The 20,486-nt window shown below is 47.5% G+C and overlaps 5 protein-coding genes and 1 non-coding gene across 6 annotated transcripts; 3 read left to right on the top strand and 3 right to left on the bottom strand.

Annotated features, from left to right (window-relative positions):
* The first annotated feature begins 446 nt into the window (after window positions 1-446).
* HD556DRAFT_1388873 (RHD3/Sey1) lies at window positions 447-3,841 on the top strand. Its single transcript, XM_041303500.1, has 13 exons — window positions 447-691; window positions 751-848; window positions 904-978; window positions 1,028-1,113; window positions 1,165-1,328; window positions 1,384-1,720; window positions 1,774-1,972; window positions 2,024-2,400; window positions 2,450-2,588; window positions 2,641-2,867; window positions 2,924-3,267; window positions 3,333-3,399; window positions 3,459-3,841. The coding sequence occupies exons 1-13, from the start codon at window positions 528-530 to the stop codon at window positions 3,597-3,599; spliced, it is 2,418 nt and encodes an 805-aa protein (XP_041157730.1). The 5' UTR covers window positions 447-527; the 3' UTR covers window positions 3,600-3,841.
* On the bottom strand, window positions 3,772-3,845 carry HD556DRAFT_t83. Its single transcript has one exon. It is a non-coding gene; the product is annotated as a tRNA-Val (tRNA).
* A 732-nt stretch (window positions 3,846-4,577) lies between these two features.
* On the bottom strand, window positions 4,578-7,381 carry HD556DRAFT_678457 (major facilitator superfamily domain-containing protein). The gene is made up of 16 exons (XM_041311284.1): window positions 7,109-7,381; window positions 6,782-7,048; window positions 6,601-6,733; window positions 6,474-6,530; window positions 6,317-6,422; window positions 6,243-6,263; window positions 6,146-6,187; window positions 6,078-6,090; window positions 5,954-6,025; window positions 5,852-5,901; window positions 5,695-5,795; window positions 5,593-5,635; window positions 5,379-5,537; window positions 5,227-5,321; window positions 4,890-5,178; window positions 4,578-4,832 (listed from the first exon to the last, which is right to left on the bottom strand). The coding sequence occupies exons 2-16, from the start codon at window positions 7,007-7,009 to the stop codon at window positions 4,772-4,774; spliced, it is 1,470 nt and encodes a 489-aa protein (XP_041157729.1). The 5' UTR covers window positions 7,010-7,048; window positions 7,109-7,381; the 3' UTR covers window positions 4,578-4,771.
* A 100-nt stretch (window positions 7,382-7,481) lies between these two features.
* HD556DRAFT_1388850 (uncharacterized protein) lies at window positions 7,482-9,830 on the top strand. The gene is made up of 14 exons (XM_041303499.1): window positions 7,482-8,028; window positions 8,083-8,115; window positions 8,168-8,187; window positions 8,239-8,253; window positions 8,301-8,339; window positions 8,387-8,415; window positions 8,472-8,485; window positions 8,538-8,570; window positions 8,665-8,667; window positions 8,733-8,792; window positions 8,844-8,978; window positions 9,037-9,268; window positions 9,324-9,378; window positions 9,434-9,830. The coding sequence occupies exons 1-14, from the start codon at window positions 7,743-7,745 to the stop codon at window positions 9,665-9,667; spliced, it is 1,188 nt and encodes a 395-aa protein (XP_041157728.1). The 5' UTR covers window positions 7,482-7,742; the 3' UTR covers window positions 9,668-9,830.
* A 220-nt stretch (window positions 9,831-10,050) lies between these two features.
* HD556DRAFT_1487813 (kinase-like domain-containing protein) lies at window positions 10,051-12,920 on the bottom strand (the record flags this gene model as incomplete). Its single annotated transcript, XM_041308742.1, has 9 exons — window positions 12,359-12,920; window positions 12,275-12,310; window positions 12,029-12,218; window positions 11,950-11,973; window positions 11,860-11,897; window positions 11,540-11,803; window positions 11,064-11,483; window positions 10,848-10,994; window positions 10,051-10,794 (listed from the first exon to the last, which is right to left on the bottom strand). The coding sequence occupies exons 1-9, from the start codon at window positions 12,506-12,508 to the stop codon at window positions 10,051-10,053; spliced, it is 2,013 nt and encodes a 670-aa protein (XP_041157727.1). The 5' UTR covers window positions 12,509-12,920.
* A 3,684-nt stretch (window positions 12,921-16,604) lies between these two features.
* Window positions 16,605-20,059, top strand: HD556DRAFT_1433185 (uncharacterized protein; the record flags this gene model as incomplete). Its single annotated transcript, XM_041305200.1, has 3 exons — window positions 16,605-16,669; window positions 16,725-18,040; window positions 18,090-20,059. 3 exons carry the CDS (start codon window positions 16,605-16,607, stop codon window positions 20,057-20,059), a joined length of 3,351 nt encoding a protein of 1,116 aa, XP_041157726.1.
* Window positions 20,060-20,486: the final 427 nt, after the last annotated feature.

Genomic DNA, 20,486 nt, shown 5'->3' with positions numbered 1-20,486 from the left:
AGTGTTCGTCGTTACTACCAGAAGGGTCGGAGGATTGCTTTTTGTCATTCTTTGCCTGCTTCTTGGCTTTGTGCTTTTTAACTGCACGGATAAATAACATGATCATGATGGTGTTAGGAGTAAGAGAAAGAGGAGGATCGATAGAGTGTTTGCAATAAATACTCATCGTCAAGCCCCTCTCTTTGTGATCCGAGACATTTGTCAGTCGCGGCTCATCGAAAAATTGGTGTGAAGCGTTTCATATATCTATAAGGAACCAGGCATATGAAGTCGTCTTTGTTGTTTTAAAGTCACTGGTCATGAACTTTAGGATTACATGTTACAAGTTATGTTCGACGATGATCATGAAGAAGACTATCGCGGAAGAAGCCGCTATATACGTGTAACATCACGTGATGATATAGACCCTTTAGAAGACGTGTTGAACGTTCCGCTTAAAACGTTGTCAATGTTAGTTTGACTACACGCTCACATTTCGTGTTGTTTGAATATTGTCACTCATTCCTACCCAATTTCATCCCGCAGTCATGTCGCTCGATGGAAATTCCGTTAAAATCCCTCATTCAGCTTTTGACTCTTCGTTACTCGCTACACAGCTCAATGGCACCAAGACAACAATTAACGGACATGCGTCAGCAAGTAACGAGACCTCTGAGCGATTGCAAGTCATTAATGATGAGAAGAACTTCACGTTAGTTTGCTAGCATATACGAATTTTTCTCGAGTACTCAATTACACTACTTCCAACAGAACCCACTTGACATCCCAGATAGGACGATGGGGTCTGCGCGACGCCGGCTTCAATTATAACATAGTAGCCGTCTTCGGGTCGCAGTCTACTGGGAAGAGTAAGCTGCTAAAATTCCAATTTCTGGAAGTGCTGTTCACTGAGAACTGTGGCAGGTACACTGTTAAACAGGCTATTTGGTACCACCTTTGACGTCATGGATGAGACAAGACGACAGCAGACTACGAAAGGTAAATATACGGACTGTTGACTTTCGTATCTTTGCTAACTCAGCTTGAGGTATCTGGATGTGCCGAGGGAAAGACATGGCTGTGATGGTCATGGACGTGGAAGGCACGGATGGACGAGAGCGTGGAGAGGACCAGGTATGAATGAGTTTCAGTTAATAATGGATATTGTCATTCAATCGCTCTCAGGACTTTGAACGCAAATCCGCTCTTTTCTCCCTTGCTTCGTCAGAGGTACTTCTTATCAACCTCTGGGAGCACCAAGTTGGCTTATACCAAGGTGCAAACATGGGTCTTCTCAAGACCGTGTTTGAGGTCAACCTTGGTCTTTTCGGCAAGAAAGCTCAAGATGGGTAAGGTCATTAAGTGCCAATCCATTTTCGCATCCTTAAGTTCTTCCACGTGCAGCTCTCAAGGGCGTACTCTGCTACTATTTATAATCCGAGACCATATCGGTGTCACTCCTCTCGCGAACCTCCAAGCTACCCTTACAGCAGACCTCGAGAAAATCTGGGATTCCCTTTCTAAACCGCAAGACCTCCAGGATCGTCAACTTTCGGATTACTTTGACCTCGCATTCACAGCACTACCTCACAAGATACTGGCTACAGATAAATTCGAAGCTGAAGTGCAAGAACTGCGGAAACGGTTTGTGGACAAGACGAGAGATGATTTTGTCTTCAAGCCCGCCTACCACAAAAGAATTCCCGCTGACGGTGTGGCGTTCTACATGGAAAACATATGGGTAGGGAAATGATTCATGTTCACAAATCACGCACTGAAGATGAAACATTTTAGCAACAAGTACAAACGAACAAGGACCTTGATCTGCCTACTCAGCAGGAACTCCTCGCACAATTCCGATGTGACGAGATAGCGTCCGTCGCGCTCGCAGACTTCACAGAACAGTCGAAGTCGCAGCGGAGACCTATTGAGGCGGGCCATGTTGTGGAAGGTCTCGGTGATTTAATGCGGGATTGGAAGTCCCAAGCACTCAGTGAAGATCCTATTCCCATTTAAATTACATACGTTCTTATGCATTTTATAGGCCGCTACGACCGTGATGCATCTCGCTATCACCAAGGGGTATACCAGCGCAAGCGTACCGACCTTCTTGGGGTTATGGATTCGACACTTTCTCCTCTCTTCCTCGGGCAGCTCAAGAACTTGCACAAGTCATGTCTAAGCTCCTTCAAAAGGGAGCTTCTTGAAGGCTTGCGTGGTGATGAGTATAGCTTCGCGGACGTAGTTGGGAAGGCGCAGACAAAGTGCGAGACACGGTTCGCCGATGGTGCGAAGGAGGTCTCGCTGGAGGACACTGACTGGACGTGGCAGGACGAATTCGAGTCTCTCAGAGAGGAGATTGGTAATGTGGCTGACCAGTGCAGGAAAGATGAGACGAAGAAGATGATCAACTTGATTGAGGTATGTTGTCCGAGAATTGGCTTCGATATTCATTCAAATATTTTCATAGAGGAACTTCAAAAAGCAAATTTCTGAGCCGGTCGACATTAGTCTCAACAAAGCTACACCAGACATGTGGGACAAAGTCTTGAGCACGTTCAAAAAAACGCTCGAGAAGGCCGAGTCAACATATCTGGCAAAGGCGAAAAGTGAGTTATTTCGCCTTCTTTATTACGTTGCTCTCAACAATGTGTGATACAGGCTTCAACTGCACGGATGATGAGAATGTAGCATCCCTCGCTGCTCTGCGGAAACGTGCCTGGCTCGTTCTAAGGGCCAAGATCGACGAGCAAACTGCTGATACTGTGATCCTCGGCAAGCTTCGGACTCATTTCGAAGAGCGCTTCCGCTACGATGAGAATGCTGTCCCCCGAGTTTGGAGACCCGATGATGATATTGATGGGGCCTTCAAGGCAGCTAAGGAGCAGGTACGTGTCTGTGTGAGTTTTTTCCTGCATAAACTTACATTTGAATGGTGTTCCAGACCATTGATCTGATCCCTCGTTACGCCAAGATCACACCCATTGATTCTTCCCTTGAATTTGTACTACCCTCAGAAACCTCTGATTCCCTCAATTCCGCGGATGAATTTGATTTCCCATCAACGCTCATCGTCTTTACTGAGACGAAGTGTATTGACCTTACTTCTCGCTTCCGAAAGGACGCAGATGCATACTACGTCGAAGCGAAACGCAGCACTGTGTCAAGTATTGCACAAATCCCATACTGGATGTACGGTGTTCTCGTCGTGCTTGGCTGGAATGAGGCTATGGTGGTGTTGTTCAACCCTCTGTATTTCACGTTTACTTTGATGGCGCTAATAACTTCGTACGTATATGATTTCAATTCTACTATCGACGAAAATCCTCACTTGACCATCTGTTACCTTTCAGCTACTTCATTGTCAAGCTGGGTTTGACAGGACCTTTGTTTCAAGTTTCGAAAACAGTCCTGGCTGAGGTATGTTCTATAGCTCAATTCTGTTACTTTTCTTGTCTCATCGATCATTGCTGCGATAGGTGCAGACACAAGCTACTAACCGCATGAGGGACCACTTTTCGCAACCTGTTCTAGCACAACCCGTGCGAACAAATTCCTTCAGGGATTACAATGAGGATAGTGATCAGGAAATGAGGGGATTGAGGTCGGAGCCTATGTAACTTCTTCCTTCATTACTCGGAGCCATTTGTTTTTATAATTCAGAGCATGGTCTAGATTTGTCATTATGCATAAATTCATGTAATTCTCACTTCTACCGCTCGAGGCACATGTAATTGACTTGGGATATTCTGTGTATATAAAACCATTCCCTAGGCTTGAGTACGAAAAAAATGATCTGACTCAGGCTCGAACTGAGGACCTTCTGTGTGTTAGACAGATGCGATAACCAACTACGCCATCAGACCGATGGGAAGGGCTCTCATTGCGTCATCATGATATTAATACGATGCCTTATGTAATACCAGCATGCGTCTCGCATCTAGGCAGACTGTCGCATCCTCTACCGTGGCCACTGCAATGCGTCCTGGCTATGCATTTTTAGACTCGAGTTTAATGCAATTTATAAAAGCAAAACGATTCTGAATTTGACCTGGGAAGAAATGTGCCCAATAATAATATCCATATGATGCGACAACGTTCCAACGTTTCAAACGCATCAACAAATGGCTCAAACATCCTACAGCATGCCATCTTGCTGTACTGCTGTTGGCCGTCGATGCATCGCCTGGTATGAATTTAGGCCTTTTGTGTGCTCCATTTCACAAGGCAAGGACCCACGACGAGATCCGACACTAGTGGCAGCATACACATAAACATAAACACAGGCCATCTCCAAAACCCTCCATCGCGACCATCTGACACTTGTGATGAGCTCTGAGCAGTGCAGACAAAGTGTCAACGGCCCCTGGATAATAGCCAGTTTGACACGAGTCAGAAGCGCCATTGAGATATTGGATACCCATTCCGAGTGTAACCAAGTATCCAAATTGCTGTATATCAAATTCGGGAAGAGCGACTAGCCACAATATTGTCCGGGCCTGCCGCCTGCCAGTGTAAGGTTCAAGGAGCTGATACCGACAGGCACTGCAGCATTAACGCCGGACGGAAACGTGTGCGCTGTGCTCGTCGGACAAGATAGCCGGCTGCCGGATCTGGAGTTATGTACAATGTGTCGTTCCATCTTGGTTTCTTGGGGGTTCCTATCTCTGGCACGGCGATACTTGTAAAATGCCACCGCTGCGGATGTGTCAATTCATAAATTAAGTTGGCGTCGCGTTGAAGCTTTAGTGTTTTACAATATTAATATCTATAGGTCGTATGAGTAAAAGGATCAATGTGCTGCGAAACGGGAACTCTTCCGCAATCGCGCGCCAATTCGGTAAAATATGAATCTGACGTTCAGAAATGAGGGTCAATGTTGCATATGACTTGGTGTTTGTTCGACTCACGGTAATGGCGCCATGAGCGTTGCGAGGCCGGCCAAAAGAGCGGTAGCACCAACAGTCCCCAGTCTATCATATATGGCTCTAGCGAATAGCGGGAATGCAGCGGCAAATGCTGATCGCATTGCGCTGTTACTTGCCATGGCAGAGGCAGCGATTGGGCGGTAGGCGGTGACGAGGTACGTGAACGTTGACGTAAAAACAAAATATATCCCTGAGCCGAAAGGTACAGATGCAATGATTGGGGCAATCCAGTGGACTTGCGGATATGTAGTGAACGCAAGCCAGAACAAACCTGTAGTCATGGTAAGCATTACGCGACCAAGAGCCACTGGTTACTAACCCACTGGCACGAGTATAGCTCCAACTTGACCCATAATAAGCCTCATCTCAGGAGGTGGATCACCATTGTATTTGGCAGTTTCACGGGCATATAGTCTAAAAAAAAGTGTCATTAATATTGATACTGATGCTGAACACCAGAGAAAAAGCGACCTGTTCCAGAGCGGTTGTGTGGAAATGGCCGAAAGCATCCCGAGTCCAATTCCAATGAACGCTAGTCCAGTGGTTTGCATATTAAAACCATGAATATCTCCGAAAATGATAGGGAATGCTTGGAATGCCAAGTATAGGATTCCAAGAATAAGAGCATTCCTGGAATGGTCAGTACTTACACCGAGTGTCAATGAGTTGCAAATATTGCCCTTACCAGGAATCCAAGAGCAGTGCCATTCGGTCGCATAGAAGTAATTCTAGTAAAGGTCCCACATCATTACTTGTGATGGAGCGCAGTTGATCCCTGATAACTTACGAAACGGTGTGTGGCAACTGACGAGGATAGCAGAAGCGAGGCTGCCTTCCCGTCTGTCCAAAGGAGCGTAAAACTTCGAATCTCCAGTCGACTCCCGTAGTCTGTCAAGCAGATTAATGTATCGCGCAAAGATGAGAAAAAGGACATGCACTCCTACCTTTTCGCCTTCCTTTTCAGGATTACTGGGACGTACGTCTCAGGAACAAACTAAATTCAAAACATCAATCGATCGATCTCACAAAAGAAATGCAAGACCCACTGTAGACAACATCAGCAACTCTACAAAAATCCAGCACAATTGCACTCGATACGTCCATTCCCAGTATAGGTGCTATCAGAAAAATGTCACACGAGGATCAAGGATCAGGCCAAATGAGTCTGACCTGATTGATGAATCTGCGTCATCACGTCATATCAGAAACAGTGCTGCCAATGAGCGCGAAAAATGTACCCAGCAATCAAAGGACCAGCCACGGGTCCGATAAGTGGAGATCTTCAAGATGATCAATCACATCATTTAGCCGCTAGCGTTGTTCAGGTGAACTTACATTGTATACACGGCCATTGGACTTGCCACGTGATTCAGCAGAATATCAAACAGAACGCAAATCCAAGGGCCTACCTTGCAATACTCGAATTCGGAAACATATCGCTTACACTACCTCCAGCTACACTCAAAAAGGCTGATCCGCAGAATCCAGTGATAAGGCGAAAGACCAAGAAAACAGCTGTTGTTCTGTTGTAGATCTATCATCCATTCCGGTAGTAAATGTACTCACCGATGTTAGGAGCGAACACTATGGGGAATGTGAAGATGAAGAAAAACACATAAGATGCTTGGTATACAACATTTCGGCCTGCTCAATTCCATGAAAGTATACTTTTGGATAGAAATAATGGACGTACCATACAGTTCGGACAACGGGCCAACGAGGAGCGGACCAATTCCGAGGCCTGTCACATACAGACTAATTCCGAGAATGGTCACTTCATGTGAGACATGGAGCGTTTGGGCGGCACCCTGTTCTGTGAACGCAGCCTGGAGCACGGTTAGTCTCGACCAAAAATGAGATATAAAATGACTCGCAATCGAAGAATCACACGTCACGCATAGAGAGGCGGAACTGATGATTAGGACTGCAAGCCACCGTCTGAACAAGGACATATTCTGCGGATTATCCTGTGGCTCGAGGACGACGAGGTGTGGATCACCCTCGGCATCTTGTGAGGCAGACACGTCGGTTTTTATGGTAGCAGCATCGTCGTTGGACTGGGTAAATGACCCAGACTCGGATATCCTTGTCAACGCTGACATCACGGTAGGGCACAAGTCCAACTTGAAGGACCTCTTGGACTATAAAGAAAAATGGATGTCAGTTTGTGTAAGCAGGCGCGAAGTGGATGACTGATGCACTTAACACCAAATGCCATTTGTGAGGTATGGTTGTAGCGGCGGCCGCCTCATGAAATGACCGACGTCGGCATGAATCATGATGAGCGTTTGAACAGTCCAGATGTGACCAGATTGGACCAAGTCACCAATATGCGTCTGCGACTGGTAATTGCAGAGTCCCCTAGACTATAAATGTGTTTGCCCGGTATTCCCACTGGCAGAAGATGTGATGCATTCGAGAGTCGAGATCGGTAGTAAGAACGGATCATGAGTTAGTATAAGTCTTCGGGAGCCTGTCCGATAAATTTAGAAATAAGAATGTGTAAGTTAATATTATGTAATATTGTTGACACCGCCAAGGTCCAACCAAAGCCCGACGGCTGAACTTGGCTTCAGGGGGTTCACTTGCATGTCATTTCCGGCGCCCCTGCCAGGCGTAACCCTTCTTCGTACGGCCTCCCGCTTTCATCGCTACACACTTCTATGACAGGGATACGACGGATGTATGTACTTTTTTTATCGAAACTGTACTAACCAGCGTGTACAGTTATCTTTTCACACTTGCAAGTAGAGGGAGGCCAACTTGGCCAGGTGCTGTTCAAACCTGTGTGTCAGGGTCGGCCCGTAATGCGCTCAACACTGCTTTGTGATCTCCATGATTGCGGCATTGGTATTCTTGGATTGGCACGTTCCCTTCCTCCTTCCTTGCCAAGTTGAATTCCAAGCCACGGTGAAATGGTTATTTCGGTCAATCAGATACCGTCCCTTAGATCTCACTTCGGCAATTCAAGCGCTGGATGGTGGTATATTAATCACGAGCGCGATTGTCATACATCCACCAAGTTTGCCGCCGCTCCTCTCTAATACCATGACCCTAGTTTCGAATGATCCCAGCTGGTGGCCATTCATCAATTCATATCGTATTTTCAGCTATTTTACAGGTTCGTGGAGACATACAGATGATGACATGACTAACCTTGGCCGCGGTTGTACAGTCGCCGCCTCTGTTGGGATAATATACGATTGGGGTGAGTAAGACTGAGTATGAAAGAACCGCTGACATCCTTATCGTATTCTCAGTGCTCACGTTTGGACAAGAGGTAGGTCGATTCATTACTGGTGTAGCTATCTCACTAATAATAGATCAATAGGTTGAACTCTTCTGGGTGAGCAGATTCAGACGTGGCGTTAAACTATCTCTAATTCGTAGCAGAAGGGACGTCGGTCCCTGATGACCATTCTGTATCTCAGCGTATGTAGCTATGTTTAGCAAGTCGTGCTGACGCGAACACATCCTAGACACGCTATGTTGGGATAGGATATGTTATGTATGTGAAAGACTAGAAAATTGACATTGTGCTGATCATCGATCTCTCACAATCAGCCTCAAGATGCTGAGTATGTCATCTTATATTCACTGTGTTCGCTTCTTCTGACTGGCGGCGTACAGCTAATGTTCCGACAATTTCAATTACAAGCTCAGTGAGTACTCCGCGCCGATGACTTCTATGCCCACTGAACTTCCATGTAGGGGTGAGTGAGATTCTCGACCAACTTATCGATTCAATATAACGACTGCTGTAGCTGTAAGTTTGTTTTGAGCGTGTGATCTTTCGATGTTGGTAACTAATGCTAGATTTTTCAGGCCGTATCATGTACATTACACTGGAAAGCACGAATGAGGTCGTGGCTGTGATCTTGGGCGGTAAGCTATACACCTCTGTGATATATTGAGCTGACCAAAACATCACGCAAGTCATCTTGATCGCTCGGCTGAATGCTATGTATCAGCGATCCAAAAAGATGCTGGCATTTCTTGTTGTCATCTTTCTGCCCATCAGAATCGCCAACACAGTGATGGCCGCAATGTCCATGATGCATATTTCCGTGGGTAAGCTTCAATTATGGACGAAAGACTTGGCTGCATCACGCTCATTGACGAATACCAGAGGAAGTGGTTCTCTCCGGCACCTATGGATGCAAGATTGACTACGTGGGAAATACCGTGCTTCTGTATGCTATCACCTGGATACTCGACATTGGATTGGAGCTCCTTCTGTTGGGTCTCACACTTAGGATTGCTGTAAAGCGCTTGCGTGAACTGCGACAATACTCAAAAAGAGGTATTTTTGGGGACTGTTGGACGGTGTTGGTGAAAACTCACCTGTGTTATTTTGCGAGGTGAGCTCGTGATGTGAAAATAGTTTCCTTTCCGCTGAAGTTCTGCACATGCCAGTTTTGTTGCAGTTTCTTGCCTCTACGTCGCGTTTTCTTCTCCGACGCTCTCAGGGGTATGTTGGTTTGTTGTCCATCTTCACATGTGGCCATAATTCACCATCTTCATAGAAGCTGAGTTCTGTGGAAACTCAAATTTATCTTGGTGTAGCGCAAATCTTTCAGTTCGGGCAGATGTTTGTGCTGGGACCGCGCCTGATCCTTAGTGTTCGAGGTCATCATGCCGAGGACCTAGCTGGCCCTGAGCCGGATACAACAACTGCTCTTACCTCAATTACTTTCCTAAAGCGCGTCCACTTAACTAGCGGCAGTGTGGAGATACTTGATGTAATTGATATACAGTAAGCGGGTAGTCTATAGGGAGAGAACTTATCTTGGGTTAATGTATTCTAAGTCTCGTCGTGGAACTTATCTACTGTACATGTGTAACATAGGCTTGGTCAGTGTTGTCGCCGTTATTCAACTTATTTGGCGTTGTGAAGTAGACGTTTGCCATTCTGTGATGAGGACTGTATATCAACACGTTTGTTGGACCGCCTGAGCTGGATGTGTAATATATATGCTATGCTATGCTACGCAGTAGTACTAATGACATAAGGTAAGAATAAGAAGTAGTGGCAAGCGCGTAATTAATACAAAAGGGGCGACAATGGCAAGTATACATTTAAACAACCGATAATATACCTCTCCAACAGATACATAGGTAGATAGCGACTTTCACGATATACTCAGGACGAGCGTGGTCGTAGACTCAGCCCACTTGTGACGACCCCGCGGACCTGCGCGGACAGTTGTTTGATGTGAAGAGCCCGGACCACGTCATCCAAGAGGGCTCTGAAAGGTGACGTAGAATGGTCACCTCCAGACGACTGCCGCGGCAGCTCTCTTGCATCGGAGGCGGGATACTGCGCCATGATCCGGAAGATATGTTCGCGGGACTCATCGAGGTATTTGTCGTGACTTAAAGTGATGCAAGTATGTTTGGCGATGATGTCCAGTTGAGCCTGAAACGTCGACGAATTTTCGGACCACCATCTGTCGATAGTATGAGTAGTAGCACTGGGCTGCTGCTCCTCGAAATGAGTGACAACGAGTACGACGGGCACTTTTCTTCCGTTCAATTCGCCCTGGATTTTGTTGTGAATGTCGAGCACCGCTTGCACACGAAAGTTTCTACTCGGTACGCAAAGCAGTATCAAGTCAATACTGCCTTGGCCGGATATTTCTCCGATCTGCCGTTTTTCATACTTCTTTGGCCGTTCCTTGGGCACAGAGGAAGGACCGTTACTGCATGCAAACCCAACAGTATCAAACACCCTATAGGCGGTGTCGCGAAAAGAAATTGGGTATTCCTTCAACTCTCCCGTGCAGCGCCCGGCGTCGATCGATGTGTCCGCGACACTTTTCCTAGATAAAAGATTGATGAGGGAACTTTTACCAGCACCAATGGCCCCGGCAATGACGACAGTACACTGGACTCATCAGTTAGTGACACGTGCCGTCCGAAACTAGGAGCATATGATACCTCTCTGGTCGGTGAATCGACAAGGACAGGTGGGTTGTTGCTATCTGTTATCGAGATAGTAGGCGATAGAGGTGATGGCTGCGCCACGGTGGACGTGTTGCGAGTTCGTGAAGATGCGCCATCATGTGAATCAACTGGCTGCGACGTCTGCGTGTTACGCCACACATTTCGCATGTGATTAGTATTTGAGACGTAGTTGTAATCGACAGGACTCACTAAGCAGCTTAAGTATGACGATGCAGAAGGGGTGATGGTAGGAGTGTTGGTAGGAGTGTTGCCGTCACCTCGGGGATGTAAATGACCGACTACATTTGCAATCGGTTCTTGGATGTGGCTTGGTATCTCCGTATCTAGCTTGTGCAAGACGATAGTAGGGATATCTCTATTTGATGCCTTTGTCATCGACTGCTGGATGGGAGCTTCGATACGTAGCTCCTCTTCGATAAAAACCGCGGCATCTTGACTTGATGGCCTACTGCCAACTTGAACTGAAGTACACTCGCAAATAAACTGTTTGCGCTCCTTAGAAAGATGGTTGTTGGAAGGAAAGGGCATCGACTTCTTCGCGTGATGAGCTCCGACAATAGCTAGATCACTATAGACATAGGTGTACCATGGAAGCTTTTCTGTGAAGACCTTTCCAGCAGTTAGTGAGCTCCTCGGTAAGACGGCAATAGTCGAGAAGCGCCTACATTAAGCATTATGCAGCCAAGAGAATAAATGTCGCTGGGTACATTCGGTATTGATACCGGCGGCTCATTGTCGACCGCTGAATCCATTCCGGTAGGTTGGCTTGTCGCCTCTTCTGCCACCAACAGTTCTGGTGCAGCAAATCGCACTGCCCCTGGTCGTGCTACGGAGAGTGAGAGGCAACTACCAGCCATGCCGCCAAGCACATTCGATAACCCGAAGTCGATTAACAATGCTTTTCCACTGTCATCAAGGACAACATTAGTCTGCCAGAAAAGAGTGCTTAATGTTATATGTCTTGTATAACAGACACGCCTCTTACAGTTGTGAGGTCACCATGGACAATCTTTCGAGAGTGTACTGCAAAAACCTGGTTATATACAACAGGATGAATGAAAAAATGATAACGAACGATACGCCAAGCCAATAGTAACATCTTTGATCTGCGAAATATTTGAATAGGTTGTGTGGCGGAACAAAGAAATACGCACCAAAGTCAATTTTTTTCCTGCAAGGTATGTTTCCTTCATGATCCCGGAGATAGAGTGCAAGTGTCCCGCCTCCCATCCAGGGAGAGACCATAGCAAAGCCTTCTTCTGTAAATCCCTCCGCAATACCGAGCAAAGGGACGATATTATCATGTCTTGCTGCCATCCATAATCTCATCTCACGACGTGCACGCTACAGTTAGACGTTATCAACAATGTTTCGTGTAAGAAATGAAAGTAAAGGTCAACCTTCTTGGAAGCATGTATTAGGACCTTGACAGCCACCTGCGAGATGTGAATACCCAAGGTAGTGTTAATAATGAATAAACCTACCAAAGCCTCTGGAGCCTCTGGCGCCCCTGCCCGCTGCATTATGCACTGAAAAACCTGTCCATAGCCCCCCACAGCTGCCGGAAATTCCTTCACTTTGATTAGCTGTTCTCTCGGAATGACGGGACACTCGATAGTAGATGCAGAAGCCATCAAGTGCTACGACGAGCTACGGCAAGGAGAGAGCGCAGTCCGAGTGGTAAGATCCCAATATCAGAGTTTGATGAACATCGAAGGAGCCAGGATATATATAAATGAGGCGAAGACCGTGAGGCGCCACTTGCTGTAGTAAGATAGACTTTGAAACAATCTACCGTCACCGCCATGATGCATCGTTGTTGATTAGCGGTCATATCGACAGACGATGCAAGACAAGCTGAAGCTATTTGATTAATTCCAGGGCACGCTACATACCTCATGCATTCCGTGTACTTAGCCATAATATAATAGCCTGACAAGCTTGAATTCATAACACGAGGATAGATACCTACATGGACCTGTGCCGGCTACAATACTTCTGCCGTCATAAGCAGCACAAGAGAGTCAGCGGTAGTGAGACGTTCGCAAACGTCACAATATTTCCCTAGCTGAACGTTCCGCCCGTGCCCCATCACGGTATCAGTCTGCCACCAACTTGAAGGGTCCAGAAGTCCATTTGCCTCAAGGTTTTGAAGGGGCTTGGGCTGCGATTCGGGCAGTGTAGAAAAGACACTCGCCTAGAGGGACTTGCGCCTGATAGAAGGGACATATATGAAAAGAACTTGGTGCTGTCTTCTGCATACATACATGCACTAGGATCAAGATCGTGGCTGGGTCCAGCCTCATTCCTGTACCCGAAAAAAAGAAGCAAATACCTGTTACGGATTACTTGCCGGGAATTACCGGCACGTAACTCGAACCTTGCCGGCTGAAAACCCAAGTTGGCCGAGCCTCCTACCTCAGAAAAAACTCAAGATGTTGCCAACCTTGTCCAATTGTATGTGCAGCTATAGTACTAGTCATACTCGTCGCCTTGTGAGCTAAACACATGCCTCAACGCAATTGACTTCTTTAGTTCTCGAAGCCGTGCTCACCAGCCGCATGGATTGTGACGCCATCCAACTACTACCCGGCGAACAACTTGAACGCCTACAGGTTCTCTGATGTCAGTCACTATGACCCGGGCGTCACCTGCACAGTGCAGACTCAGCATGTCCAGTGGCTTCGGACCAGTACCCCCATATCGCACAATTGAAATGTAACGGCCGTGCTCGAGTTAAGTGCCCCCCACGGTCAGTGGGGATAGGGTCCAATCGTCTGACTGACATGCAGTCGTACCTGTTGTGTTTGACACATACTGTTTGCACAGGACCCTATCAATACGCATGCTTAGGTGAATCTCTCTGCAAGCAAGAGTTCAGGAAACCCTGCCACTGCAAGACGGAGAACAGGGGCCCAACTTGCATCCAGCAGATCTGGAAGGTACTGTTGGCTCTCCATGCACAGGATGGGCTAATGTCTTAATTCCTGGTCGAACGCCATGACCAAAAAGTAGGGTCAGTCTTTTGTAATCTGTTCGGTCAGCAAACTAGGCCTAAAGAGCCCGAGTCATTTAGTGAATCTTGTTTTGTCATGCTCTAGGCTCTGTCGTCAAACGAACTCTGATTATTGGCAGTTTTTATCAGTCAATCAAAGCATGGGTTTTGTTACCCACAAACCCTTGATTCAAGTTAAACTCGGACTCGGTCACAACCAATGCGGTAATTCTGGCAGCCCTTCAAGCTTCAAGTCTTTATTGAATCCCCCTTTTTACTTTAGAGTGGAGTCCTTTGCAGGATATATGACCGGACACTTTCTCGTCATGAGTTTTCTTCCGTTAACCCCCTTTATTTTCGTTCTAGGCTAACCTAACGTTGACAGCACATACAATATAGTAATACGAAGTGAATGTAATTGAGAGCAGTAAGCGGCCCTGTTCGTATTGAACTCAATGTACTGCAATCACTAAAATCCGCATCAGGATATAAGCTAATATATGCTTTTATGGGTTATGCATAACCTCATGTATCAGATAAGACGAGATAGCTGCCCTCCTTTTATTGGTCGACCAAGGGAGACTGTATTACGGTGTGTACGGGAACTGTCACATTCTAAATTTTTCATTTGAGTTGAATGGATGACCTGACACCAAAAGCGTAATTAGCACCTGAGACGCTGTAAGTATCAATCAAGGCGCCTTGAAACCATGCCATACCAATAAGCGACCTTGCTCTTGACGCACGTTCAATAATGACGCCCGAGAAGTACCCTGACAACACACCTTAGCCTCGCTGAAACTTTGTATACGCATGCACACACCCAGCTATCAGCAGGCCAATAACCACACTACGTGACGTTGGACTTCTCGTTGCCGACACTACGCATGTGCGCAAGCCTCCAGGTTAGCTTCCACTTTCACCCCTTGAACACATCTCTGTTGTTCAAAGAATATCACGCCTCAATACGAATTGCGTACGAATGAGAGGTACGGCGCAAAGCAGCTTTGATTCGATTTTGGAAGAAATGCCCTCAGTGAGATGGTATGGATATTGACAAAAATTTAGTTAATACTGACATACCACACGTGTTGCATTGTCTTTCTTTGCATCTTAATCCAACAAGTGAGAGGTCATTAGCCTCTCACGGAAAACGGACCTCTCAAATACAACCACGCGCTCAAGAAATTTGTCAATCAAGTCGATGTTTGCGGTACCTGCAACGTCGCTGAGGTGCCACCTTTTAAATCATTAAGACCGCTGGTTCTAAAACAGCCACCTTAGCCCGCTTGAAAATCATTCATTTCCAATTTGAGCTAGAATGGAGTATGTTCTGAGTAGAAATATCAAAACATGTTCAAGTCTGAACGCCGTTTGACAAGATGAGGGGAACAAACCTAGCTCTTCAGCCAGAAACCCCAAGGTTGAAGGACGGGACGAGGAGTGAATATGGTGAGATATTAGTTTGTTAGGGCCTGTCTATTTGTGAAACCGTGACCATTGCATGTATTCCACGTCCGGCTGACGAACGAGGGACCAGCCCCTGCGGGATTAACAAAGGTAGCCGTTTCAGACGCATACCACATATAAACGGTCAAATCATCTTTAAGGACTGACACAAAGCCCCAGCAGGGTCGGGGATTCCCCACGCTGGGACACAGCCTGGGGGACACTGGAGACTGTTGTCCTACATAGGGTACAAGGACAGAAATTTGATTCCAAAAAAGTACCTACGGTAAGCGTTAAACGGCATGCCGCAGGAGCACATACATATATACTGCCGCCACTAAATAATAGCACGGTCCGAGAACCACGCTGTCAGCGCTCAGCGCTCAGCACCTGAGGCGGGTTTGTGATGACATCATCCCGACGACTATAGTATGAACTCAAGCTCCACAAAGACGAGGAGTGTGTAACATGTTTCTACTGTTAATTAAATTTCGTAAGCAAAAATCGCACAGAGCACAGAGCCTGAAGAGAAATTTCTCGGTAGATGATATGAAGATGGTGTACATAGTCCAGTGGCATAGCAGTAGAGCTAAAAGTAGCTCTGCCTAGATGACACAAGAACTGGCTGGTGTATCCGCTGTGCACTGTTTCGCGTCATAATTTCCATCTGATGTCATACCTCTTTATTCAGTGTGGATAATGCGATGCGGTGGCCGGGTTGTGCGATGATCGGTCCGAGAGCATTGGCTGTTCGTATGATGTACATCTGAATCCGTGTCGCTCGGGATCAAGGTCGACTATGTGTACGAGTACGACACATAAGTAGGCTTTAGAAGCTGCAAGACAAGTGCCTGTTGCAGGGACGCTGGCGTAGGACTGATATATCCCCTTCTTCTCGCGCTCGCGGGTACAAATACCAGGGGCCACCCTGGGGACCTTACCGGTGACTCTGACAGCGTGTTGCCGCTGTCAACTTCATTGGCGCTCAACGACTGTTTTAAATGACATCATCACGAGGTTTCGCGGGAGTGGGTGTCGAGAAAGGGTGAGTAGATATGGGTTGATATGGGTAGATGAAAAAATGTGCTCATTTGGATAGAGATAGCCCTGGGTAGACGATACCATCGGAAAGTAATCAGCGATATAAGGTAGGAGTGACTAGGATAAAATTTGAAGTCAATGAATTTCGTAGGTGAAAATCAGGAACATCGGAGTTTTAAAACTTCTTGCCACGTGGGTGTATATGTTCTCCAAGGATTGTCAAGCAACTGCCTTCTCCGGTGAACATGTCATCTTCATTGGGTTTACATATTGTAGACCCAAAAATTTTAAGTGACCAAGTAGGAGATGCGTGAGTTCTCAATCAATCTGCTACTAGGAAAAGTCTAATAACTGATAATAATCAGTTCTTCAATCATACCACCCATGTCTCTCACAGCTCCACCTTCTCGACATAAACCTACAATGTCATCTATCTCTCAAGATAATCTTTATTCTAATCTCGCAACTTTCACTTTCGGTGAAGCTCGCTCAACTTCATCAGGCGACGAGTCATCAGACGCAATCAGCCCACTCACTCCAATAACACGCCCAGGCGCTGATAGGACCCCTCGTCCATCCGTTTCAACTTTTAGCAGTCATCCTTCACAGGGTCTAGGACGCACAGTTTCAAGTACCTTCCCATCATCTTTACGCTCTTCAAGATCATACAGAACAGAACACACAGATGAAGAAAGCAGTGAAGATCCCTCATCGCCCGATCTCTACCCGAGACGCGGCTTCCAAAGAGGTCGTTTGGTCTCAGACAACGTCAGCCAGCACACATTCGGTCATCCAGCAGTACGCGGCTCAACAGCCTCAATCACTTCCTCCCGCTCAAGCTCACGTCTAAGTCTTCGCTCAGACCTCCAGTTTAGCAGTGACGAGGAAGTAGAGATCGCTTCATACGACGGAAGCTCCTCACCTGTCACTTTCGCCCGTGACCTCGATAACATCGACGAGAATGAGAATAGCCCTGTCTTTCATCCTCGTCCCCTTTTCGCGGAGCGCCGTCGTGGCAGCCTTCCAATGGCAATCCCAGGTGCCATATCAGATGCAGTCAGCAATCGCAGCCGCGAAGACAGCATCCTTACCATCCGTCGTCCATCTCGCAGCCTCGACGACGATTTCATGCCTTCCCACAGCGAAGAAGATCCAGCTGCTGTCGCACCACGCAGCGAACCCCTCACCCGCGCTGATTTTCGTTCACTTGAGGCCCAGGTGCAACAGCAGCAGTCAGAACCAGATACATGGGAATCCGGCTGGGATCTGTCCTATGTTCTCTCGAGAAAGAGTGAAGGAAGCATTCATTCCGTCCGATCGACCGCTCAGCTATCCTTTCTCGCTCCTGCACGGAACAGCACCAGCATAGGCGAACCCTCTCGTCTCTCCAACATGTGGGGCAGCAGCGGACGCCGTACCAGCACCGGCACACTTCAAACCACCAATAGCGGCGAAGATACCTTTGCCAAGCACATCGGCATGTACGACACTCAAAACCAGTGGGCTTTCTGCAAGGAAAAAGCAGACGCCCAGACCGTCCCCATCATACGCCGTCCGAATGCCCAAGCAGGCGCCTTAGTAATTATGGACAAGGCAAAACATACCATGCACCCCGGCACACAAGAGATATGGAGGAGCGGGAACGTCGGTCGATTTCGAGTCGACAGACTCGTCTTCAAACGTATGTCCTTTTTATGTCCTCGTCTTATATACTAAGATCCTGCTACCAGCATCCACAGCAGACCCTGCCAAAGCCGCCCAACAGCGCATCAACATCCGGCATATCCCCGATCCCTTCATCAAGGGTCCAAAGACAGGCGGTCCGAGCACTGTCATCCACAAACATTCTCGCGCAACTGCATTCTCCATATTTCGCTCTTATTCGCTTTTTACGTCTAAACGCGCTGGGCCTGTATCTCGCAATATCCATATGCATACAAGTGGAGGAATCATGCTCGCGCCGAAGAAAGTGCAAGAACAATATACGAGTACGAAAACGACAAGTAAACTCATTACGCATGGGTTACTCGAGGATAGATCTCGCAAAGCCATCGGCAACGGAAGCAGTGATAAATCACGTCGTGGTACTCTTCTTGAAAAGGAAAAACGGCGGGAGAAGGACAAAGAAGATGCAAAGAAAGCAAAGGGGAAAGCCAAGGAAAAGAAGAAAGAATCGAAGAAGAATAATGACCGTGACCGCGTGAGTAATCCGACAGAGAGTACGGAGTCGAGCGCAACGACGAGTAGTACGGGGAGCATCAGCGCTTCTCCTGTGATATCTGTCCCTGTGCGAGCTACGACGTCCAAGATCATGTTTGCGCCTTCGATCGTGCCCCCTAGGTCCCCTATCAAGACTCAGTCTACGAGCGGGCCGTCATCACCAGATACCTCATCAACATTCGATCACTCCTCCAAGAAACTCCTGCAGTCTGAATCCTCGACAAGCGTAGCAACCTCGCACATCCGCGGCCATCGGGACAGCATCGACTCTGACGAACACCTCCCCACACGTACGCCGCACGCCGAAGCCTTCGGCACCCTCGACCCCAACGACATCGAGCATCTCCGGCGTGCCCAGAAGCCCACTGACGGCAGCAGCAGCTTCGCGAACCGCATACTCCGACGCTTCCGAGGTGCAGCTAACCGAGTAGACAACATCACTCAACCAGTTGCGACACCCCAAAGCGCGTATAGTCCTCCATGGATCGTCACCGCTGGCAGAGACCAGAATGAGGAACATGTACGTGTGCTCACGGATCTGAATAATTCGTTTAGGGATGTTGGGTTGTTGCATACGCAACCAAGCCATAAGACGGGGAAGAGTACGGGAACGGGAACGGCGAAGAAGAAAGCGGTGACACATGATATTTTTGATTATGTCCCAGAGGACTCGCTTTATATGCTTCTGCCACTTTGGGCAGGGGAGACAGATCCGGGTGTTGGGGGTGGGAGCATCATGACGGGGAGTAGCGTGGTGGGGATTGGCAGCATCAGCGAAGGTAGCACCGCCTCCGCCTCCACGACTGCATCGGCCGCTACGACAGCCACAAGCGCCACACTCGTCACAATCCCCGAAGACCGCCAATTCCTCCTCGTTTGGTACGTCCCCTTCGAAGACAAGAACAAAAATTCTTCCTCCTCTAATTCTAACTCCAACTCCGCGTCCGCATCCGCGAACAAGAAAAAAGTGAAACAAATGCATTCGACGAGCGACACTAATGTCGAATCCAACCAAAAGAATGTTTATTTGAGAAATTTTCGGGTTAATGCGCGGTTGGTGGGGTATGATGAACTGAGGGGGACGGGGATTAGGGTGCCTAGTGATGGGTTGGCGATTGCGGGGCCTACTTTGGATGTTGGGGTGCGGAATCGGGAGGAACCAGAATCACAGCTGGGACTAGGTCAGACACAACTCGGACCACAGTCGGAGACGTCGACAGCACTAGGACTGGGAATCGAAACTGTCATCTGCATGTGCAGCTCGCGCGAAAACGGGTTTCATTTCCAACCTGAGGGACTGTGCAAGCTTGGGTTGTGTCTCCAAGAAGAGGTGGCGCTGCCTGCTGCTAATAACCCTCGAGCTGTTTATCTGGAGATTCCGACGTCGGAGATGAGGCATTTGTTGACGCCGGTTGGGAGGGCTGCTGTTGAGATGGTTTGGTTGGGGTGTTTGGCTATCACCAGTTTTGGGCCGTATTGAGGTGGGAGTGTATTTTTTTTCCTTGTATCTTTCTGTATCCGCGTGTCCTAGGGGCTGGATTTATTTATATTCCCCTTCATCTGCATCTTCCTTTCCCTCTTCCATCCCATCCGAATCCTTATATCCTTGTCTCAAGTATCGTTCTGATTTCTTTATCCTTGATCATCCCCCCAACTGTCTCCATATACAATCTCACCGCATCATCATACCATGATTTCCCTAGATTTTTTAGTTGTATACTATCATACAGATACTATGGCTATGGCTAAGCATTCATTCATCCAGTTTTGCTTCTTGCTTCTGAGCTAGTGCATACTTATATTGCTATTTTTCGTGTTCGCCTACTTACATAGAGCGGCTCTACGACGGTACTGGAGGTTGTCTACGGGGCTGTTATGGTGCTGGAGATCGTCTGCAATACCGCCTT

Source organism: Suillus plorans (genome assembly GCF_016647745.1).
Source record: "Suillus plorans strain S12 chromosome Unknown HD556scaffold_47, whole genome shotgun sequence".
NCBI lineage: Eukaryota > Fungi > Basidiomycota > Agaricomycetes > Boletales > Suillaceae > Suillus > Suillus plorans.
This window is presented reverse-complemented; position numbering and strand designations above follow the sequence as displayed.

Coding starts and splice junctions, on each gene's coding strand:
- HD556DRAFT_1388873 (XM_041303500.1), top strand. CDS start 528: ATGTCGCTCGATGGAAATTCCGTTAAAATCCCTCATTCAGCTTTTGAC. Junction 1,114..1,164: donor GAGAGCGTGGAGAGGACCAG/GTATGAATGAGT, acceptor AATCGCTCTCAG/GACTTTGAACGCAAATCCGC. Junction 3,400..3,458: donor CGAAAACAGTCCTGGCTGAG/GTATGTTCTATA, acceptor TTGCTGCGATAG/GTGCAGACACAAGCTACTAA.
- HD556DRAFT_678457 (XM_041311284.1), bottom strand. CDS start 7,009: ATGTCAGCGTTGACAAGGATATCCGAGTCTGGGTCATTTACCCAGTCC. Junction 6,423..6,473: donor AGTGTTCGCTCCTAACATCG/GTGAGTACATTT, acceptor ACAGAACAACAG/CTGTTTTCTTGGTCTTTCGC. Junction 5,538..5,592: donor GCACTGCTCTTGGATTCCTG/GTAAGGGCAATA, acceptor TGACCATTCCAG/GAATGCTCTTATTCTTGGAA.
- HD556DRAFT_1388850 (XM_041303499.1), top strand. CDS start 7,743: ATGATTGCGGCATTGGTATTCTTGGATTGGCACGTTCCCTTCCTCCTT. Junction 8,116..8,167: donor TGGGATAATATACGATTGGG/GTGAGTAAGACT, acceptor TCGTATTCTCAG/TGCTCACGTTTGGACAAGAG. Junction 8,979..9,036: donor CATGATGCATATTTCCGTGG/GTAAGCTTCAAT, acceptor GACGAATACCAG/AGGAAGTGGTTCTCTCCGGC.